Genomic DNA, 24,480 nt, shown 5'->3' with positions numbered 1-24,480 from the left:
TATCTTTCAGTTCTGGTAACATGCAACGTACAAGGAATTCACTAATGGATGGTATGCCGAAGAACTTGCCATTATTTCTGCGTGATGCTGTGCAAGCATGTGGCATTATCTTACAAGACGCACCCACAAAGTAAGCTACAATTTACTTTTAAATGAAGCATGGGCATCAGAAAAAATATATTTGTATTGTTAGTTGGAGTGGTTCACAGTATTCTTCCAGATGTTGTACTATCCTTAATTTCTTAACAATTATTTGCCGCAGTGTTCTGTTTCGCGTACTGATGTCAGGCTATTGTGCCCCCTGTAGCTGAAACCATGTAATTTTTACCTGAACTGCAGCATCACTGACAAAATGTTTCCCTGCTAGAAGCTATTTCAATTTGGTGGAGACCCAGTAGGACGGAGTTTTGTCAATAATGACGTGTTTCATGCAGAGATGTTCTTGTTTAGGTCAATGGGCAAACATTGGCATGATATCAGCATACAATACAGATATTGTTTTATTTCCAAAATAATTCTGACAGGCGGCATTCAATTGATAGGTCTAATTAAAAAGCACTATAATTGACCAATGAGGCTGTACTACACTATTCCCATGGTTCACATCTGGAGAAACTACCTGTGCATCACTCTATCCGACAATATAAACTTTTTTTTCTGATGGCCATGCCTCGTTTAAAATAAATTGTAACTGAGCGCAAACGTCGTGTTACTGTAACAGCTGCCGCAAAAATTTGAGGGAATGTCTAATAAATGTCTTCAGTTGTTCTTGTCAAGCTGTCCATTAGCCAACTTTTAGCATAACGTTAGCAGGGCTTACTGAAGTACTTCTAGACGTCCATGGCCACAAAATGTCTTGATCAAGACAGCTACTAGACTTTTGAATTAGCCGTTCAAGACATCTTTTAGACGTCAAATAGCTGCTTGCGTGTTTCGTGGGACGTGGCATATGCATATTTTTAAACTCTAGATAAAATTATTTGGGACAACCTGTACAGTATGCTGCGGACACTGCATGCACACACGGCGGTGCTCCATGCATACGCAATGCGCCCACAGTCTCTTAATTCGCTTGCAAGACAAGCTTTGGTATGCTAACTCGTGCACATTAAGTGCAGCAACAAAGACCACAAGGCATCGAATTTAGACCGTGCTATTAACATGTCAATTTCAACATATCGAAAAGCGCAGACGAGCTTTCGGAACAAAGATACGCGGCCTTACGCGTTCTTCCACAACACTACAACATATAGGCTCTAATAGGTGCAAACGTTGAGGTCCGTAGGTGATGAAAATCCGCAGGCTGGAAATATTAATTTCTCGCGAACAAGACCAGCACCAAAAGAAACCGCGCGAAGCTGCTTCGATCAAGAACCCACTGAACGCTTCTTCCCACCAAAGGCTCCCGCAAACAGCCGGAATGTCCCTGCGGGTCCGACTCTCACCGGTTCCTTTCCAGTGAATGCTGCCTGACCCGACTGCCACAGACGGTTGAGGCGACAGTCTATTCTTTCGCTCCCCGATTGCGCTTCCCCCACCCTCGCGCTCTAAGCGCACAAGGCGCCGCCGTCAGGCGTCATCTTTTCAAGCGCCAGGCGGCGGCGGCATCCTATGCGCGTTAGGACAGCAGCGTCGCGCCGGCGCCCTGAAGCCGACGGCTCTGGCCAGCCAAAACTTTCCCGCTCGGAATTGTGCAGCCCGGCGCATCCGGGCCAGCATCCGTGACCAAGCCAGCACCGACGGACTCGGCAACATAGGTCGCGGCCTTCTTACGGTCCAAGCTCTTTATGCCGACGCGGTCGGCTCCCAGCGATCCGCCGAGCACCGCCCAATGGTTGGCACTCAGCCATTTTTGCTTGGGCTTTTATCTGTTTGCAGCAGTATTTGAACCACAGACTTCTTCTCACGGTATATTTCCCATTTACTGGCTACTTCATCCTGCAGGAAGTGCACCTTCTTTGCCTGGCTGTGCTTTCGAAATGCTGTCATGCATGTTTGAAGACGAATCGCTTCCTGCTTTGCTGCGCTAGTTTTGTCATAGCGGAGGCTTAATTGTGCTTCTTGGACGAGACGTCGTGCGAAGCGATGACAGACGACATGCCACCACTTGCGTCGAGCACGCCTCTTCGCACTGCGTCTCGCAGGGACATATGTAAGGCTTGCAACGTGGTCATGCAGACGTCCGCTTCCTGTTTCTCCAACAGCGAGCCAATGGACTCCGTCGACTACACCGTCTTGCAAGGAAAGCGACTGAAGAGAAAATACCACAAGACAACCAAAGACGTGAGTGAGCAGGGCCCCAACGGACCGCCTACTCCGACTTACAGGATTGCTTTTGTACCGTTCGACGTCTCTAAGAATTTGAATTCTGTGCACAGGCAGATTCTTAACACCTACCTTGGTAATGTGGCTCCGAAAGGAATTAACGGAGTGCGTTTCAACACCAAGAAAAACGTAGTTACAGTGGAAGTAACGACGCAGGCCGCACTAGAAAAATCGAAAACCGTGCGCATACTAGGACACATAGAAGTCCGGTCGTTCGTCGTGCACAGTGGTCGCACTAGGGCAGGTGTTATCTCCGATGCCGTGATTGACATCAGCGACGAAGAGCTACAAAGGCTTTTGTCTTCAACAGTGAAGGTCATCGATTTTCACCGCTTCGGTCGCTCGACGAGCGTCAAGCTTCTTTTCGAGGGAGACACGTTACCTGATCATGTCAAGGTGGGCTACGTGAGACACCCGGTGTATCCTTATGTGCCCCGACCATTGCAATGTCACAAGTGCCTAAAGCTAGGCCATGTCAGCGCTGTCTGCACATGCCAGACGACATATTTGCCTCCGCTGTGCCGGCAGCCATGACGTATCTTCATGCACAGTAAGACAAACGAAGTGCTCGAATTGCGACGGACCCCACGAGGCCAATTCCAAGGATTGTCCTAAACAGAAAAAGGAGAAAAAATACTGAAACAAATGAGCAAGACAAGTTGTCCCACAAGGAGGCGGCAGCGTCAGTGCAACACCAAAGGAGACGAACGCGTCGTCGGCGTGGACAAGCTGTAGGTCCAGACGAGAGCTTCCTGGCTCCAATTCCACAGGTCCAGCAGAAGGTGATTGAATCGGCATCGATAGATAAACCATTGCTTCAAGCGAGCCGCGCAAGCCCGAAACCGAATGTATGCATGGCCACGCTTACCGCCACGCTCACGGGCCTCAGACTGTCAGCGCGAGCAAGGACAGTGCACTCAGCTATCGCTATCGGACTCCGTCATCAAAGCCATGCTGCGACAAATAATCGCCGCCCCGCAGCTGCTACCGTCCGGTTTAAATACGCCAGTGGTGCTAACAGCGGCAAAAATTATGAACGCTATAGACAGTCTCTTTGCTATGCTGTAGTAACTTATACCTCTGCCCGCGAAGATTACTGCGCTGTGCTGTGAAGTGTACACGTACGCATTACACAGAAACATTGTGCTGTGCAGCCCTCATCATATCCACCATACGACCACCTTCCTTCCTCTTCACATCCTATCTCTGTTATTCCCCAAACCCCTTCCCCAGCGTGGAGTAGCAGGCTAGAGGCATTTCACTCAGGCCGACCTCTCCACCTTTCTGCCATTAAATATTCTCTCTCTCTCTCTTCTGTCATGTTATTTCTCTTTCCGTCGTATTTCTGTCGTTATAACACTTAGAAGCTCACTATATTAACACTCTTTACTTGGCCATTTGCCAAGTTCTTCCTCAACTCTAGTGACGATATTTGTTATTTGTTCAGCGTTCAAATTCGTACTGGCCATTTTGCACTCCTTGCTCTCTTTCCCAACTACATATCCCATTTTCAAAATTATGCGTTTATGGTCACTCCCTATGCTGCTAAACCCTTCCTCATCAATGACCATTTCTCTCAACTTATCATTAATTCCTTCTGTCATCAGACAGTAATCAATGTTTGATTGCCGGTTTCCCACTTCCCACGTGACCTGCCCTTCATACTTAGGCTCCATATTCACGATAACAAGGTTGTGTTGCTCACAAAAATCTAGTATTGACTTCCCATTGTTGTAAGTATAGCCATCTATATCCTGTATGTGGGCATTCATGTCACCTAATAGGATAATTGCAGCATCATTCCCGAAACCCTTAATATCAGCACTTATGCATTCCCCTAACTCTATTTTTTTCTGTGCAATTATTTCCAGTCCATAAATATGTTATGCCCAGCCAAGTTTTTTTTTCCACTCATTGTACCGGATAACCAAAGATGCTCTTGACATTTTGAATTTACTCCTTTCCATTTGGCTCCTCGATGGATGAGCATTCCGACTCCCCCTTCCTTTGTTTCCAACTTAGTTCTGTTGCACTCTTCCCAAACATAATTCTCAATCACTAGCGGCTCTTCTGAGTCTCTAAGGTGGGTTTCTGTAACGACATACACCTCTATTTGTTCTCTATTTAACTGCTCCTCAATCCCTGTCCACTTTTCCTTTCTTCTGCCGCCCTGCATGTTGATGTAGCCTATTGCACTGCGAGCTCTTTTTCTTGTTTTCCTCCTTTTTTTTCTGCTATTGATGGCGATGCTATTCTGAGGTTCCCCTAGGGGACCTTCTTCATTACTACCTACTCTGGCTTCCTGAGCACTCATGGGCCCCCTAAAAGAAGCAACAGCGCAACCAGCAAGTCGCCAGCCCACTTCTCGTCCAAGCAGGCTAGGATGCATGTTACGAGTGTCCCCTTTGGAAAGGGGCAGTGGGTTGTGCCAGCAAGCTCTTGCTATTATACTGCCTAATGTCCTACTGAAGTGACCACTGCAAGAGTGGACACAGGACACTAAGAAGGTGACAAGGTCAAGCACAAACTTCCAACTGGTGTTCCAACACCCTGCTTCAGTTAATGTCCTACCTAGGTTAAAAAAAGAAAAAAATACTCACAATGAATTCCCATAGCCAAATTTTCCGACCCCCTATTGTGAACTTTGTTTTTGTACCTTGTATCTTTCTTCCCTGCGGGAAGAAAGATACCGACACACTGCTGCTCGTTCTTTTGAATGAAAAAGGCTTCTAGGGACACAGGTGCTGTTCTACTTGTGCTTTTGCTAAGTTTTCTGATACGCAGACTCTTCATGAGAATTGGAATGAGGCTTAAGATGGCTGCTGTCCAATTAGCTGTCTACAGCAAGCATTGGAATACAGTCACTGTCTGCACACGTTACGTGCCCACACATGTGTGGCAGTGCAATATACTCCACATTCTTCTAGGCCTTCTGCCAAGCACAAGTGGTTTATTCAACTAATGTTTCTGAAGTAAATTGCATCAGAAAATTAGTTAGTTACAACGTACACATTAATAAATTGAAAATGAGACATCCACCCAAACATAGCTAACTGCTACAACGCACTTAGCTTTGTAGCACTTAGCAACGTTTGGGTGGATGTCTCCCTTTTCCCTTTATTAATTACTTCTCTCTACCTTGCGGATTCCTGCAGAACTATTACGTCAAACTCTTGCCTTTGCTTCAGAGTTATTGATAAATTCGACTTCGCCTGCCATCTGCTAGCCGCCTGGTTAGCTCGGATGGTACAGCGGCTGCCCCGGAGTGGTGGTGGCCCCGGATTCGAGTTCTGGACCAGGACGAATTTTTCTTCAACTGCGAAGCTTTTCTTTAGAGGAACCCGTATGGATTTCCTTTGTAGCACTTGGCTACATTTGGGTGGATGTCTCATTTTTCCTTTATTAATTACTTCTCTCCACCTTGCGGGTTTCTGCAGAACTATTGTCAATGTACACATTAGCTGCACACACGATACGTTCATACTGTAATTCGAACTAGCGAGAAAACATAGGTAATTCTATTATGAGGAAACTCAAAGAGAAAGACTCAATAGGAGGAGAAACATTGACGTACATATATGCCGAGAAAGGTCCATCTGGGATAACCTTGCTATCAAAATTTAACAAAGGGTCAGTACGATCTTTCTTTTCCCCTCGTTTTTCAAGACACATTTTTCACTACAACACATTTTAATTTACAGGATCTCAAAACTTTCCTTGTAACCCTGGTAATGGCAGCCTAACCAAATACTGGTAGGACTCGTGGACATACTGGTGGACAGCTCTCCGTGGCAATGAATGGAAAGCTATGGGGGCAGAGCTTCCACATGTGTTACAATGCCACATATTCTGGAAGCATTTGACAGTGCTGTTGGTTTTTTGGGATATACTGAATCAGCGTAGTTTCCATGTGCAACGGTTTTACATATTCACAAATGCAGTAGAGAAAAGCCCTAAAATAAGTCCAATTAACACTCAGTGGCCTATTTTATCTTGTAGTGACACGACTATCACCTCCAAAGCAGGTGAAGAAGATGGGCTCACATGCAGGTAGCATGAGAATAGAACACGCTAGCATGCTCGACCTGAGTGGCTGCGGTGTCAGCCATTCCCAAGATCACACTGCATCACGGATGACTGGTCTAAATAAATCGTCGCCATGGCGACTATCTCTTCCCACCGCCTCCCGCAAATTGGTGAGCCGGACAACCAAGCCCAGTCATGCAAGTGTCAACCCACAAACTGGTGACACCAGACGACCGAGCCCAGCTATGCCAGCATCAATGCACCAACTCTACCAAGGTGAAAGTGATGTGGCCTCGTGCAGTCCAGCAGCAAATGTCCTGCGGTTGTAGGGTGTCCGGGAATTCTGCATCGACATGCCAGACGTCTGGTTCATCCAGCTGGACAGCCGCTTCCTTCTCAACGACGTTCCAGTCTATGGCTGCGTTCTAGGCTCTGGCTGTCATCCCCTGGCACCGGCTTCTATGTGGGCTTGCGGGCAGCCGTCCTTGCTCACTACGTCACCTCGAGTGCTCACTCACAACAGCTCTCACCATTTGAACCGTTGCATCAGTCCATGTCTTATCAGCCCACATCGCCTGTGTCCACCCATACCGATGGTCAACACATGCCAGCCTCAGCATCAGACCTCTACTCGGTATGTGAGCCTCCTCTGCAGCTCAAAGGCAGCTGCGCTATGACTCTTTCCAAGGAATTCACTGGGCCAAACGTTAACGCTTTTGGCTATTCTACGGTCTACCGCTCTCTTTCCTTGCACATTCTTGCAAGCTGTCCGCTTTCTGTTCAGGGGCACCTCACTCATCAACGATACAGAGGCTCTCCCACTGGCTCCACTAGGTGCAAATTTCACTCTCGCAGGCACAGCGATGCCATAAGTACAACCTTCGCGATGCCTTCAGCGACCACCACAACCCTGATGCTATGAGCATTCGAGATTTCACTCCAAGCAGCAGCAGACGAGCCTTCCGATGTTCTGTGCTCACACCTTCCGCGGATGCATGGCCTACCGAAGTTTTACAGTAGCCCGCTCTGCCATCTGGTTTCTTCATCTTGAGAATCACTTCTCGAACTGTTCTTGAATGCCTCTCGAACTAGCAGAGTCCTATAAATACCTAGGTGTCACTGTATGCAATGATCTGTCCTGGCATAAACATATTTCTAACATCATACCATCTGCTAATAAAACACTAGGTTTTTTAAAACGTAATCTCCGCCAGGCACCTCAAAACGTAAAACTGCTTGCCTACAAGTCCCTTGTTCGGGCAAAACTTGAATATGCATCTGCCATCTGGAGCCCGCACCAAACATATCTTATCACCTCACTTGAATCTGTTCAGAACCGCGCTACTAGGTTCATTCGCTCACAATATTCATATGATGTCAGTATTTCCGCACTTAAAACACAATTCGCTCTAACATTACTATCTAATCGCCGACGCATTGCTAGTCTTGAGCTCTATCACAAGTTCTTTTTCAGTACCCTTCATCATGCGCTATACATTGTTCCTGCGGCACGCATCTCTCACCGCACCAGTCATCCGCAGCAAGTCGCACGGCCGCATGCCCGAACCACTCATTTTTCCGCCTCATTCATTCCTTGAGCAGCTAAAGACTGGAACGGCCTTCCTGCTGACATTGTTAGCATCACTTGCCCGTCTTCATTCCTACAGCGTGTGATTGATCACTTTGAATATAACTTATGAAGTGTACCAAATGTGGAACTTATGTTAAACCCACCCCTTATGTAATACCCCCTCCGGGGGTCTTTAAGGACAATAAACTGAACTGAACTTCTTCATCAACAACGTAGTCAACAAAGTCAGCAATGTGAGTGACCAACACTTGCGCTATCTCCACGCAAGCCCCGAGCTGCTGCCAGATAGATGGTCTACTTTTGGAGCTCCGACTTCTGTAGCCGTCTACGAGAACCTGCAGCAGGTTGCGATTTCGCACTATGGCATCACTGTGGCTATGCCTCACTCACAACCTAGGCTGCTGGTGCTGCCTGGTACGTGTCTCTCAGATTGTGTGAACCCGACATTACCAACGACAACACCATTTGCACACTTTACCTGGAATCCTTTACCATTGGGCTTTAAGCGCTTCACACTAGGACTGTGACTATCGCCTCCAAAGCAGTCGGTGTCGGGAGCGGCCGACACCGCAGCCACTCAGGTCGAGCATGCTAGCGTGTTCTATTCTCATGCTATTTGCATGTGAGCCCATCTTCTTCTTCATCTTCTTCACCTGCTTTGGAGGTGATAGTCGTGCCGCTACAAGATAAAATAGGCCACTGAATCACAGAACATGGACTCTCGTGCAGGTAGCACAACAGAACACGCTAGCACGCTCAACCTGAGCAGCCGCGGTATCGGCCGCTCCCAAGATCCCGCTGCACCATGGCTGGCTGGCCTAAATAAACCGTGGCTATGGCAGCTACCTCTTTGCGCCGCCTGCTACAATCTTATTACAATGTTGTAAATGGTATGTTTAAGTATAAGGTAAGGTTTGCAATTCCACACCCTCTGACTGACAAGTTTTGCAGAAATTTCAAAATTATTCATTTTATGATATCATAAAACACTTCATCTGACTAGTTATCACTCTTGAGATCAGTCCAGAGCCACCGCTGGTGTGGCAAAGGGCACTTCTCCAAACTTGTTCCAGATGCGATACTCCGACGACTCAACTTCATGATCTGTAGCAAATGAGAAAGTACATTTTCTTTAGTCTTTGTTCTTCGGACGTTTACGAATGCCAAATTTTGGTGCTCAACAGACAAGCAAGTTTCTTAAGTACACATTGTCAAGCTGAGCCCATGAATGACGCCCAAATAGACCATTTATGGGACCGACTGTGCCAACAGAGTGATTTTGAACGTGTGACATCCTCCAAGGGGCTATGCAAGCACACGATAACAGAGCCATAAGGTGCAGTCATACCAGCAAGTCACAGAGGTTACACTAGCCACTTAGTCACACATTAAAGTTATGAATGATAGGTAGCTCCTACTTTTGTTTCATTTGATGTTACTGCAGTATTCATTTCCTTTGACATATCTTATTATTGCCAGTTTTTTTGTACATTATTGCCATTTTCTTACTGTAATATGCTTTTTAGATGTATACTTAATTATTCTTGTAACATATGTGAATTGTATTTGAAGTACTGTCATTCATTCTATTTATTTAGATATACATTACAGGCCCCTAGAGGCATTGCATAAAGGGGGGGATGTACAGGAAATGTTGAGGCACTGTTGTACAAAAAGGTAGTAATAAATAGGAATACCAACTTAGTTTCTTATTATGCTGTCATATTCTTCATATTGAAGGAATGTATATCTAGTACACTTTTCTGGGTTCTTACTGCAAATGCTTGTAACTATAGTAGGAGTAGGAGAGACTGTTTATTGTGTATTTTATTGTTCTTTTTCCCAACTGGCACGTACAATGCCTCCTGGGACCAGTCAAGCTGCCAACGACAGCTTTTAGCCCTGGAGGACGTCTTTAGTGTACACTACAAAAAATTCAAAGTGAATTTAAATGGCTGAAAAGCAAACGTTTTGGCAAATCTCTTGCTGCTACATTTTTTGGGTATGCTCCTAGAGTTGCAAAGCTGCTCAACCAATCAATGGCAAGTCGAAGCAGTACATCGAAATAAGAAGCCACTTGGTGAGCGTGCGGTGTCCCACAAAGTGAGGTCACGATGCCATTGGGCCACTGCCACTTTTTCTCCCACAGAAGCAATGCTGCCAGAACAGACACTGCCACAGAGGATTTCGACATTGTCGCAACAGCATCGGCATGGAACCACGTGACTAGAGCCTAACTACATATAATGAAAAGCAAAGCAGCAAGACGCAAACATGTCCGCATTGAACACAGCAACTGGAGTGTCAGACTGGACATAAATTTTCACTTACTTGAGATAAACGACAGGTACATGAGAGACATTTATATTTGTGTTGTGATGCTACATTGTAGATATGCATTCGACATGGCAGTTTGTGTGACTCCAGTCTATTGCAAGCATGAATGCACCTTGAGTGCAAACAACAGTGTGAACGAATGCTTTCTACACGAATTAAGGTCCCAGTGCCACCTAATACAAGGTATCAAGGAAGAATAAACAGTTTGCATGCATGTGACTTTGACAGGCCAAAGAATGAAGCATGTGCTGACTTAGTTTGCGAGCTCTGTTTGTAGCAGAAACAGGCAAGGGTCAGCAGCAGAGTGCGAAATCAAAACTCCGTTCATTCTGGTTCTCACTCTGCTTTATGTTTGTTTGCATAACCTGAAGATATTTACTGGAAAATAGCAATAATTTATTTTGCACAAGAACTTGACAGTACTCCTGAAGCACATGGATGAACTAACAAAAGAAAAGGCATGCACTTTCTTTCAGGTCACACGGAGTTACAAAAAATTACATTATGGAGACGTATCTCAGAAACATAATTTCTAACTTCAGTTAACATACAAGGGTGATGAAAAGCAAATGCCCAGCTGGGAATCACTTCTTCATTTCAGCAATATATACAGGACTATTTGGAAATCACCAATTTCAAACACTCACAAGTGTATTTCTAACATACTTGCCTCCCAACACAGCATGTTGAAAAGCATACTAATGATGTTGCCACTTTTAAAATAATTAGAAGGTCATGTGCATTTGCAGATGAGGTGGCATGGTTAAGCTACAAGTGCAGGCATGCAGGCAATGCATGGATAAAAAGCTCCCAAGTAAGTGGGGAACCTGAACCGAAAACTGTTATTTTTCTTTTTGATTCCATTTCTGAATGATAAAAATCTCAGTGTCCTGGTTTAGTTTCTGTTTGTGCAAAAAATAGCGTTTATTATTTTTTTTTTTTCAGTTCAGTTCTGGCTTAATGCCCTAGGTCACAATGTACATTAATGTGCGGTCATTCAACACAGGGAAGAGAGTGATGCACATGCAGGTGCAATAAAGAAAGCTCACCCCACAATAATTGCAGCACTCTTCATGCCAATGTGTGAATGCATGAGATGTGCAGGCCGAGAGTGTGCTTGTGAAATGCCAAGTACTGCTGCACTTGCCACAACTGCGCATTGTTACTCATGGCCAGTTTTAGCCTAGCGAGAATAAAAGGCTTATGCAGCCAGACAGACCATTTTGTCCCATGTCATTCTTGTGCTACCACAGTGCCAGTGTTTTACACAGCACTTTGCTCTTCTCTCTGAGGAACTCGCCATGTGAAAAGTACTTACTTATTTTTATTTATTTATTTAATACTGCTAGATTTGCATGTAAGACTGTAGCAGGATCAGTACACGAATACAACTATAACATATTATTGCAAACACAGTATGGACACTAAGGTTATGGTAATCCCAGCACAAAATATTTCTAGCTTCTCCTAGAGTCCCAGTTGCTACTTTAAGGTATACTTGGGCAGACCACTTTGTTCTAGCCTGTGCGTGGCAGAAAGCAGCACTAATATAGGACGGTACTCACCAACAAGCAGTTTGAACTTGACCAGAGGTGTAACCAAGATGGACTTGGCGTCAAGGCTGCATCCACTCAATGTCCGATTCGACATTCGGAACTCGACCTGCAATCCAAATAGTATGTTGCTGAAAAACTGGCAAGATAAAAGGAGCCCATAAAAGGAGCTCAGCCTTGAGCGAGCTTGTGATTTACCGTGACTATGCTTCTATAGTTTCTTTGATGTTCAGAGTGCACTTAAAGGGGTCCTGAACCACTTTTTATTGAAAGAAGAAATGCTTTTGAAGTTAAAATAGGCTATTTCAGAAATACAAAAGGTACTTTAATGCGTTCAGCAGAAGTGAAGTTATTGGCAATCAAACACTACCTTCTCTATGCTCTCGTTCCTTCTTCAATGCCTTGTACTGCAATGACTACGGCAGAGCAAAGTGTGCCCACAACGCTCCGCCTTCTATATGTCACTATAGCGTGCAGTTCAAATTTGATTTTGGATGTTAACATACACATCACTACTTCCAATTTTGGCACCTACGACACGCCAAACATAAGCTAAATGTGATTGTCCTCGGTGAGCTGCAGTGCGCTCAGCCAGTGGACTCATGGCTGCACACTGCGGCGGCCACGGTATCTATGCTAGAGTGCTGCACGGGCCGTTCGAAGCATTTTTCGACGGGCTCGGTATTGAAGCCACAGGCCTGGGCCAGATTTGGGCCCGCTCATTAAGGGGCCTAAGTAGTGCCTTCGAGCACAAGCGAGCACTATGCACTGCATGGTGCAATGCATTCTGTGCCAAGCTGAGGTGACACAAGCAAAGAGCTGGCTCTTGTGTACCTGAGCAAAGAAAATAGAAAAACAGATTGAGCTATAGTTGTTTTTTTTTTCTACAAGAACGAACATTGTTTCCACATAACAAAATATAAATTATACAAACTATCGCTCTTCAAACCGTTTCCCTGTTAGCACTTCTGCAATTGCACCATTAGAACTCTCAATACTACATTATTTTAGTCCTAACGCAAGGCATGTCTCATTTTACTTGAGCATTTATTTTATGCTGTGTGCTCAGAATTTACCTGTTTGTATATATATACATATATATTTGCATGCTAAATGACTTCATAGGACCAAATCGAACCATCAAGGTGCATACACACCAGCAGAAAAATAACAGCACAGGCAATGGGCCAGATAACTGATGTTCTCATGGGAGCGAGAAACAAAACATCTTTATTGAAAGTCCCTGCTGGATTCAAAAGGGGAACGGAGGGGTCGGGAGGCTAGTCCCGTAAAGTTCCCTTCCATCAGATGCAGGCCAGGCCTTGAACTGTAGCAGTGTCCTCCACCAGCCGGACAACCCAGACCTGGGCATTTGCTGAGCACTATAGCCTGCCACTGCTCAGAGGTTTTTATTTTGGCATTGTGGTTTATGCTGTGTCTGACATTGTTTGAAGCTGATGCGCATGCCCACATAATGTAAATACTTGCAAATTGCACCCTATGTGTCTGCCTCACCTTCTCGGGGCCTATCAGCTGTAGCAACAAGAGACCAGAATATTTGTTTCTCATGGGAAGAAACAAATATTCTGGTCTCTTGTTGCTTATACACTGCAGCTGATAGACCCCGAGAAGGTGAGGCAGACACATAGGGTGCAATCTGCAAATAAAGATATTGTTTTGAGGCAGAGACAAGCATGAATGTTGTTTATGCAAGGCGAAGGCTGAAGGCACCAGCTGACACTAGAACATGGTGGCTGAAGGGCTCCAGCTACAAGAACACTTCTTCGTCATCGTCTTTTGTCTGCACGTCCTGTTCTGCATCAGGACAATACCTTTTACTTAGAGACCGAGCCCGCTCATGCACACGCGGGCTCTGGCTAGACTTAGTAATGAACACCTGCGCTGGGCTTAGGCTTCATAATGTATGCCTGGGCCGGGCCGGAAAGTCAGGCCCATGCAATGCTCTAACCTACGCTATGTAGAAGACCACAGCTACATGCAACAATGGTGCATATGCGCAGTGTTTGCTTTGTGCACAACGGGATTTGAGTGCGTGCTCGAGCTCATATGCTACAGTCTGACCATGATACGTGGTGTGGACTGGTTTTGTCCTTCACCAGCTTAACCGAAGGATAGTAGCCACATCCAACTTGCATATCTTTAAAGTGCTATCAGTTAGCCTTCCAAGGCATATAACTAGATGTGGCCAAGAGTGAGTGCGTACTGGCAAGTGTGCATGTAGTCTAACCTTATACGTTTTGCATGGTTCAAGGCTAGTTGAGCATTCAAACTACTCGAAATTGGTGAGACCCTTCTGGCTACGACACCGATAGGCTGGGTGGCCAAAGTTTAATTTCTAAGCAGGCGGCTGCAGCCAAGAGTACCGTATTTACACGATAGTAAGTCGGCCTATTTTTTAAAATGTGAAAATCTGAAGTGCGGGGGGGTGGACGACTCACAATCGAAACCAAAACATGGCACCGCAAAAAAAAAGCGAGACCAACGAAATATCAGGGGAGCTACAACGTAGTTCCAATTTTATGTTTGCTTGCTTTTTGGAAAGGTTCTTTAACATTTTTTAGAGTTTTACAGTGCACACAGCACTCATGTGGGGGTGTCGATAGTTCATGGAAGTGCCGCTGTTCCATTTGCGGTGGCACCCTCAGAACAGCGGCTCTTGTGGGTAGTATCGACAGTTCATGGAAGAGCAGACACCGCTTGTGACTCGCGTGTTTCTCTTTCCCTGTAGCTCTTTAGTTTCATGCGTTCAATTTGACTGCAGGCCACGTGCTACATCCCTGCTTCCTCAGTCGTCATGAGTGCTACGAGTCCACTAAACATTCAACGCTCGTTCAGTGGCGTTGAAGAGGGCTGCCATCCTTTACGCTGAAGAAACAAATAACTGCACAGCGGGCCGCAAGTTTGATATTTCTTAATGGGTGGTGCGAGAGTGGCGACAGCAGCGAAGCAAAATTTTCACCTGTGACGGCAACCGAAGAGGTTTCCGCGGGCCGAAGTCGGGGCGCTTTTCGGAGCTGAAGGCCAAGCTTGCGGCATATGTCGCCAAAACACATGATCGGTCCCTGCCAGTGACGTGTGACATGGTCATGAGACAAGCCTTGATATTCGCATTTTAAGGCCCTGCTCCGCCTTGAGTACGTGTGGCTGGCGGCAGATCACGAACTTATGCCAACCGGCCATGTCAAAAGAGCCTCCTTGACAGCTCTGTCTGGTTGGGTGCTTTCGGCGTGGACTTATGTATATATGCAAATGCACTTATGTATGCAAATGTGGAATTTCGCTGGACGGCGGTGTGCTGTGGAACCGTAGCAGCAATGACAATGGCAGCACTAGTGAGGTTGAGTAGTCCAGTGACTATGCCAGCTACTAATAAATTTTCGTTAAGGAATGCGCCCATGGGTATGCTCTTCTTTTTTTTCCCTGTCACATGTGATATTTTCTGGATATTTTTGATATTTTTGATATTTTGATATTTTTTCCCTCTCACACGTGATTACAATCATGTAAATACGATACATGAGCAGATGATAGTCGGCTTCTTTTGGAAGTACGTAATTATTATCAAAATTCGAAAGCACATTTTTGGTTACTTCAGCCTGTGTACTGAAATTCGTCAATAAATAATCCCAATAACATTAGGAAGAAGCACACTGATCCAAACACCCTTCTTGACTGACGTCAGCTATTGGCCAATATCAGCTGCTTATGGGAATCCATTTTATTATGAAATAAAGCACCAGAAGAGAATGAGGAGTAGGCTTCTGTTGAAAAGAGAAAGGCGACCTTGCGCTCCGCTTGCGAGCTCGACGTGCCACGTAGGACAGTAAAACTTGGCCGAGATGTTCCCAGCAGCATATGCTATCCGCACACTATGTTTTTTCACCAAGCCTTAGCGGTGCTTCAGGACCCCTTTAAAGGGACACTAAAGCGAAACAATAAATCAGTTTAGACTAATGCAGCATTGTTTGAGAACCCTGCAGGCAGTCATTTCAAAAAGATAGTTTGATTATTAGATGAGAAAATGAAGTTTCAAGTATCAGTATTTGAATTTCGCACCGAAACCCCAGCGCCAATACGTGAGCGTGATGTCGGGGATTCCAAAGTATGTTTTCGCATTTGGGCCGCGTTGGCTGAATAAAGGTTCCCGAAACTTGCCATGTTTAATATTTGGTTCCTTTAGAACACAATGTAGTCAATCTGTACTGCTATATGTAATTAGTAGGCCCTAGAGGATGCCATCAAAATCCAAGACGTCAAAGCCCCCAGGTGCGGGAACTTGAGTAGGCGTCGCCACCCATATTTCGTTCTTGCACTTTTTCTGGCTTACCAAACGTCTTATCGTTGTAAGAGTGGTGCTTTTGGTGTTGTAAAACGGTAATTTACTGATGCAGAAGAAATCATTTTTCACTTTAGTGTCCCTTTAACTAGTGATTTCATTTGTTTGTGCATGTGTGTATACAGAGCATGAACACTTCTGCACTATTCACTGCCCTAAGATAAAAGCAGTGGGCTTGTTGCAAGAAAGAGGTCCCATTGCAAACAGGAAACACATCGTACAAGCACCTTAACTCAGAGAATGTCTCTGGTTAAAAAGTGAAATGTTTAACATTCCATGAAGGCATGTACAGTAAAAGCTTGTTATAACGAAACAGGATGTAACGAACTAATGGATATAACGAAGCAATCGTGATCCCCCTTGAAATTTCAATAGATGCCCATGTAATGAAAACCTCATTTTAATGAAGCTAAAATTTCCTTGCAATGGGTATAGCGAACCTTTTTCTAGAACGCAACTCTCTGGCACCCATTCCTGCATTTCGCGGAACCGTCATGCCTTGCCATAACCAGCTCCGTAGCCGGGGCCAGCATGCTGCTCTAGCTGCACGCACTCCTGGTGCCATCTCTCGTGCACGGCACAAGCCTTGCTCTGTTCGCTCCTCCTCCAATGCCACCGATGTGCGGCAGCAATCAGAGCGCCAGCTCGGGGGCGGCTGATCTCGATGATGTGCTGCTGCCCAAGCCGAAATGCATAGCCGCCGCCGTTCGCCACTGCGTGTACCCCTTCACCCCTCCTCTCCTCTGTGGCGGCGACTGCGCGAGAGCGCGTGGTGTTCTCCGGTTGCCGAAGCACCAGCTCGGTATCAGCGTATCACGGTGCGTGCTTCCCAAGCCCAAACGCAAAGCTGCCTTCAGTTAACTCACTAGCAGCGTCAGCGGCGTCAGTCAGTCACTGCCATCTCTTCACCGCGCAATGTTCCTATGCGCCCACGCGCCCCCTCCCACAATCTCCCGATAAGCAAGGCAGCTGCGCCAAGCTAAGCTCCGTTTGCGGCGGCTGATGCGAAATGTTCCGCACCAGACAGACTGTCGGAGGCTCACAGATGGTTTATATTATAATATCATTCGTCTGCCTATATAAGTAGTTTATACTCAGCCAGTTCTTTCTGAGCCATGAGCGAGGCAACCAGTGGAAGTCTTTCGTCTGCCGCTACTGCTAAACAAGCTGCCCGAGCAGAGGCCCAACACCGTCGCTGCCAGAATTCAGAGGTGCACTATGCCGAACCACGCATTGGTGCAGCAAGTCTAGCATATATCCATCTATTTCTCCGACCATGAAGCTACCTTCATGACAATCAAGAACTCGGAGTGGAGTGTTCCTTGAAGAAGTGAAGAATAAAAAGTTATAAGTGCCAATACATGTCTTGTTCGAATTATTTGCCTCAGTATACAGAAAAGTCAAAACAGCTGAAGAGCTGGACTAAAAGTTTGCATTAGGATGTAACGTAATCGTCGGTAATTGTTTTTTTCCACAACGAGCATTTACTGACCATTTTGGTGCATGTCAGGTCAATGTTTCATTGCGCGCGACGTTCGCGTCTCTCGTATGCTTCTCCCGGCCTCCCCTTATCCATAGAACTGGTGCACCTGCCTGCTCTTCCGCTTTGTGCGTGCGGCGGCGCCGACTATGGTTTTGTTGTTTGTCATTGCCTCCATACACATCAACAATGGGCCGTATAACGTAAAACTATTCCAATATGTTTTTATTCCAATCTCCTGACGTCAAACTTGTGTAACCGCCGACACAAGCATCGGGCGGTCATCCGCAGGGTTTTCTGAACAAACCAATCAAATGCTCACCTCGTTCATAGGAGGTCACTTTTGTTTGTTTGAGAGACGAATAACATTGCCTGCACTGAGTGGCTTGTCTTACCTAATTGGCTCACAAAAGGCGAGGAGCAGGCTCAAGTGGAGAGGGATTCGATGGGGCCAAGCCACTGCACTGAATATCGATAACCGGATGAAGAGGGTGGTGCCGACGTCTGCAATTGGTCCGCTTTCTCTTACTTAGCTTGTCGTGGCTCGTCGACAATCGCGACGGCATGCAGCGGAAGCTTAAAAACGACGCTAAAACAGATTCTCAGCAAAGAAGAGTTGGCAAAATGAGGTCGTAAACATGCCGAAAGTTTTCGAAAACATTACACGGCCACACAAAAAGTTTTATTACACACAAATAAACCCATGCTCTCCGGCAGGGGCGAGTAGCGAGTGCCAGAGCAATAGGTGGCAGCCATCTTTTATTCCTTTCGGAATGAGGCAGCCTGCGGCTATTCAGAAGAAAATTCAGTTTTGTTTGGCATAATAATGAATCTTTAACGCGTACGCATCACATTGACGCAGTAAGTTCTTGTGGCTTTGTGACGTCACGTGAGAGGCAGGTGAAGTGGGTGCAGCCCGAAAACTTTTGACCAATAGCCGAGGGCTAATGGCAAAAAGGCATCAAATCAGAAATAACTATTTTTGTTTTGTTCGGTCAAATTATGCATCATCAGTGTGTACACGTCCCATAGGATGGGGAGCTATCACGGTTTCCGTGACGTCGCGTGACAGACACGTGAAGTGTGGGTGGTCCAAAAAAGTTTTTGACCAATCGTGGTGGGCTTATTGCAGATTTGGAATAGAAAAGTTTGGAATAGTTTTACGTTATAGCACCCAATATTAGTGTTTCTATCAGTTCGTCCATGCGAGTTCTCACCGCCAGAAAGGAGATGAACGATGGCAAATGGAAGCACAAAACGATATCAGTCAACCAGAAGGTGGCTATGCTGAAAGTCGAGTCCAGTATGAAGAAGAAAAAGTGACCAAAGATTTCAGCATGGCGTTGAGCTGCTATCAACGATTTTGACCAGCAAAGAAGGTGTCACCAGTGCTGCCACACGTGACGTAAAAGGCGACGGAAAAAAGCTGTGAGCCCGCGCTTTTGAAGCTGTAGAGAAGGCAGTCTTCAAGTGGTTTTTGGACACAAGAACAAGCGGCACTCATGTGAGTGGGGCACTGTTGCAGTACAAAGTGAGGGGTTTTGCGTGCATCATGGGGCACGACGATTTTGTGGCAAGTGTCCGCTGGCTGCAGCATTTCAAGGAGCGCCACGACATAGTTGGAAGGGCTGTCAGCAAGGGAGCGCTGTTTGTCACCACGAAGCTGCAGTGGTGTGGGTGGAGACAAATGTTGGACAGCTGTTAGAAAAATACAGCGCCAATTATTCATTCAATGCGGATGAGGCAGCCCTGTTCTACCAGATGCTGCCACAAAATACCTTGGCCCTCAATGGTGAACGCTGCCAGGGCAGTAAGCAGACCGAGGTCCGCGTAATCGTGTTGCTTTGTGCCAACACATGGATGGGTCCGAAAAGGTGCCAGCCCTCGTGGTCGGCAAAAGTACATCGCCACAATGCTTCAAAGGCAAACGAAAGCTCCAAGTGAGTTATGTGTACAACCGTAAGGCTTAGATGACAAGAGAAATTTTTGCACAATGGCTACGGGAGTGGGACGAGCGGCTGGGCAAGCTGAACCGGAAGATACGCCTCGTACTGGACAACTGCGTGGCCCGCCACACTGCCGCTGTGCTAAAAAACATCGAGCTATGCTTCTTGCCACCAAACTGCACTGCAGTTGTGCTACCCCTCAACCACCAAAGAGTTATCATGAACTTTAAGTAGGGCCACACGTGTGATCAACCAGATTCTGTTCAATATGAGCATGAAGCGCGAGTCTACGATCGACTTGTACATGGCGATCAAGATGCTACAGGCTGCTTGGATGGCTGTACCGGCAAGCACGATCCCCAATTGCTTCTGGCATGCCTCATTTGGCATCAGCAGCAACGGTTACAGCAGAGATCTTGGTGCCGCCACCAACAAGGGTGCCGTGGGCGACCAAGCCCTAGCGTCGTGGCAGGCTCTCCTTGATGCCAGCGTTGTACCCGACTGTGACACCTTCTGCACATACGTCAGTGCCGATGCTGACGCAGTGACAATGGAAGAGCTAACGGAGGTGGAAATTGTACGAGTGGTGACGGGGGTGCCTAATGACAACAGTGACGAATGTGTCGACGACAGCCGGAGCCTAATATTGGCAAAGCCGACGTAGCAATGCCTGAACAAGCGTTGGATGTGGCAGACCTGCTGCGCCGCTTCTTTGGCGCTCACGATGACGGAGAGGGCAGGCTCGAAATAGCGGCTGCAGCTGAAAGAGCCGTCATTCGCCTGAAGAAGTCGCGGCAAAAATCTATCAAGGACTTTTTTTTTCTGCGGAGTGAGCCGCCAGCTGGTGTGCTGTTGATCTATCAGTGATGAGCCGTTTGGCATGAATAAAGTAGCAATTTTTTGCTGTCTTTCTTTCCCTTGGTTTTTCCGTGCGATGGCCATTTTCTTTTTCGCATTGTGAGCTGCTGTGAGATTTGGTGGTGAGTACATCCTCTCTTGCTTGCAAATTGTGGACAGAAATGTATGGTGGTCATAACGAACTAATGGTTATAACAAAATAATTACAACCCCCCTTCACATTCGTTATAATGAGGTTTTACTGTATCAGCTTATACGGGTGGTCCTCCACAACAAAGCATCCATTTGTGAACCTCATTATTGCCTGCTGTACCGAAAGGCCAAGTGGAGATGGAAAGTCTTGCATAAGGGTGATTTCAACAGACAGGTCGTGCTGCGTGAGTGTACAATCCTTGCACATTACAACGACTCTTGTCACTGATGTTGAGCTGCCGTGTTTCTCCTTATGGGCTAGGAGCAGTCCTTGCACAGCTGGACGGAAACGTACATGAAGTATCTGCTGCGTTTGTGTCAAGTACACTCAGAGAGTAACTACTAACAACTTGACACAGGAGGAATTGTAATTGTGTTTGTGATGATGCACTTTAATGAGTACATTACTGGTAGGTGTGTGCTCATAATAATTGACCACAAATCACTCCTCAGAATAGTGTGTCCTAGGAAGCAGATATGGCAAGTTCTGTTGCTGCAGATGCTTCGTTGGTGCACTGACACTGACGACTATGAGCTATTGTAACGAGAAGCAAGAAGATACCAAAATGCTGATGCACTCAGCCGACTTCCCCTTGGTTTGGATTCTGATGAGCCAGCGGCACCAGGCGACATCTTGATGATTGAAGGTCTATGGAAATCACCAACATGTACAGAGAAGATAGCCGAGCTGGCAGTGCAAGATTGCACACACTCTGAAGTTTACAAGGGTCTGCAAAGAGGACATACTGCATCATGAAAAGGCCCAGACTTTCAACCCTACAAAAGTTGTGTGCAGGAACTATCAACGCACCGAGGTTGCATATGTGGGGAGCACAGCTAGTGATTCTTACAATGGCTAGAGAGGAAGCTATGACTCTCCTTCACACTAACCACCCAGGAATGACTGCGATAAAGCACTGCACTTGTAGTCACTTGTGGTGGCCTGGTTGGGTGCTGATATATAGAGGCCAAGGTCTGCTCCTGTGAAACACGCCAAAGGCACAGCCGCCTTCCACCAGCAGTGCCACGCAGAAATGGCCACACCCACGTGAATCGTGAAAAATCATCCACATCAATTTTACTGAGCTGGTGAACAACCTGTTTTTGATCATAGTGGATATCTTCTCCAAGTAGCTATAAGTTAGACCAATGCCATCGCAGCCTACTTCCGCAGCCATAAATCTGCTACATTCAAGCTTAACCACTTCTGGCATACCGCCAGTGTTGGTTTCTAACAATGGGAGAGGATTAGTTTTATCAGAGATGCAACGGTTCTTCACCTTAAATAGAATAAAGCACATAGCATCAGCTCCATACCACCCCGAAACAAGCAGAAAGCCGAAAGTGGCAGAAACATTTGTCACCGATAAGTATTCAGTCCGATTCGAAAGACACCTTACTACTCGAAATATTCGAATCCCCGAAAATTGCTTTGTCGGTTCTATTAGGTCAGCTTTGCCGCAGTACAGCTGTTATGTGGCGAAGCATGCGTACGGTATTGCGGTGAAGTATATTTGCCGTGCAGTAAAGAGTACCAAAGTAATAACGGGGCACTGTCATAGGGTCCCTGCTGGTGCCTATGGCTACTCGATACTATAAGCTATAGTGCCCACACTGTGCTGCGCTGCCTCTTCATGCACCTTGACAACACCAGCCACCAGGTGGAAGCCTCTGTGTCTGCTGCTAATCTGGCTAAGCGCCTAAAAGCATTGTTTCCAAACTACAAATTTGACCAAGTAGCAAGCTTGGCAATGTTTTTAGACCCTCCTCTTAAGGTGGTTGATTACTACTAGTATTCTTCAATGGCAAACTAGATTAAAGACCAGGCTTTAGAAGAAGCAATGAAAATTTAAACGCCAAGGAACCTAGGTACATTCTCAACAACAAAAAACTTCCAAGAAGAACCTTCCACGTCAGCGCTGTCAAAAGACTTTGACAAGTTCATCCACCAGCAGCAATTTTCAATGCCACAAGCACAGGTAGAAACATATGTGCATAATGAAATTTTGGATGAAGAAGAAGATCTATGCGAGTGGTGGTGTAAGCATGGAACCCACTGTTCGCTCAGCTTGCGATAGAGTACCTGCCAATACCAGGCATTAAAGTGTCCAGTGAGCAGCTCTTTTAGGTATATAAAGGAATTGGGACATGCAGGAGGGTGCTGCTACTCCCCGAACGTGTCGAGCAGCTATCTTTCCATCACGACAACATTAGATAACTACATTTATGATATTGTCAAGCAAAAGTGTTGTACTATAGAGTTTTGTTGAACACAAAGCATAATTTTTTGTACGTTAGTCACTATGCAATAAACTTGCTTTATTTTATACCTATGGCTAGTAAAAAAGTTTGAATTTTTGCAAAACCAGTAGTATTCATATTCAAAAAATGTTCGGTTCGATTCGATACGATTCAATTCACACTTGGTTTTTATTTTACGAATTCACTTCAAAACTGAAAATGTTATATTCGCACACCCCTACTTCTAGGCAAAATTTCATTGCTGTGAAGCCATACCTCAAGGCAAAATTCGCATATAACCTGCACCCTGACTTTATGCTAAATTTTAAAGATTTTTGGCGTGGGTTATAAGCAGCAACATATGGTACTTGCGATGGGAGATGGGAGCAGCAGGTGGTGCGCAGAGCGCCTGCCTGCCCTTAAATAATGCCTGCAAACCCTTAAGGTGGTAATAAGTGAAAAATGATATGAAACATCAAAGCACAAAGAAATGAAAAATAAAATTGTGGCAAAATATGACTACAGCTTTGTTGCAGTTCAGGCCATTAATGGTTTGTGTATGTTCCGACAAATGATTTCAGCTTTTCACTTCAATAGCTAGGTAGCAAAGCTGCCAGCCAGCCACGCTTTGCCACCTTTAAAGTAGCAAAAGGCAGGCTGACCTGTACGTAAGACGTGAGGCCCGTGCAGAGCATAGAAGCATTGATGTCTGCTGGTTGTTCCTCAAAGTGGACCGTGCCCGTTAGTGAGACTTCCTGAGAAGATGCTGGAAACTTTTGACCTGCATGGACAGAATGAACATCAACTGCAATTAACCTCTGTCAAAAAAAAGGGGAGGGGGGAGATATACACCATTGACTGATTCTCTTATGTCAATTATTATTGTGTGCAGCCGCTATAGACTCCTAAAAGCTCAGCACATTCACCGAGACTTTCATGTAATCTTGAGAGCCCACCAGTATTCGTGAAAAACTGAGAATGACTTGAAAAATACATATTTGAAAATCAGCGTGCAAGAACCACAATGTGCGCAAGACGAGCACTACCTAACAGCTACAGTTTATTAAGAGCAACACATGAAACACCCATTTTAGTTCAATTGAAGAAAGGTTTGCAACCACACGCATTACTATGTGCTACGAAATGCGAGATAGGCATTCCCTTTATTGTGGCCACTAAAATTAACGTTAAGCACAAAAATAATAAAGCTTGCAAACTTGGAAAAGCTTTCCATATACAAAGGCAGCATGACAATTGTGTATCCGAACCTTCTGTCTCTGTTAGACTGCGAGACGCAGCTGCCTTCTGATTTATTTCATGATGTTGCTTAATGGTGCATGCTTACACAAGTGGTGTTTTCATTTTGTCTGTCGCTTTAATAAACTTGTGTTGTAAAAGCCAGCCATCCTGTGACCTTACATTTCTTTTTTCATCATTTTCCACAATGGCTTAAAGTACGCATTCATCATAACTAGCCCAACTTTATATAAAACCTTGCTGCTACCAGAAGAACTTATGTAAAGTGCTGGATAATGCTAAGAGACTCCTTCAGTCTGAACAAACATGTAGCTTCC

General features: G+C 45.7%; 1 protein-coding gene across 2 annotated transcripts in view; it reads right to left on the bottom strand.

Annotated features, from left to right (window-relative positions):
- Positions 1-8,891: 8,891 nt before the first annotated feature.
- Positions 8,892-24,480, bottom strand: part of LOC142568068 (AP-5 complex subunit mu-1-like) — a 244,330-nt gene continuing 228,741 nt past the window's right edge. For both annotated transcript variants that reach the window (XM_075678152.1, XM_075678151.1), the window contains 3 exons: positions 23,569-23,687; positions 11,845-11,941; positions 8,892-9,046 (listed from right to left, as the gene is read on the bottom strand). In XM_075678152.1, the coding sequence (XP_075534267.1) occupies positions 8,961-9,046; positions 11,845-11,941; positions 23,569-23,687 (302 nt within the window). In that variant the 3' untranslated portion in view covers positions 8,892-8,960. The remainder of the gene's footprint in view (positions 9,047-11,844; positions 11,942-23,568; positions 23,688-24,480) is intronic.

This window comes from Dermacentor variabilis, unplaced genomic scaffold (genome assembly GCF_050947875.1).
Source record: "Dermacentor variabilis isolate Ectoservices unplaced genomic scaffold, ASM5094787v1 scaffold_16, whole genome shotgun sequence".
Lineage (NCBI taxonomy): Eukaryota > Metazoa > Arthropoda > Arachnida > Ixodida > Ixodidae > Dermacentor > Dermacentor variabilis.
Note: the sequence above shows the minus strand (reverse complement) of the source record. Positions and strands in the feature narration are given on the sequence as shown.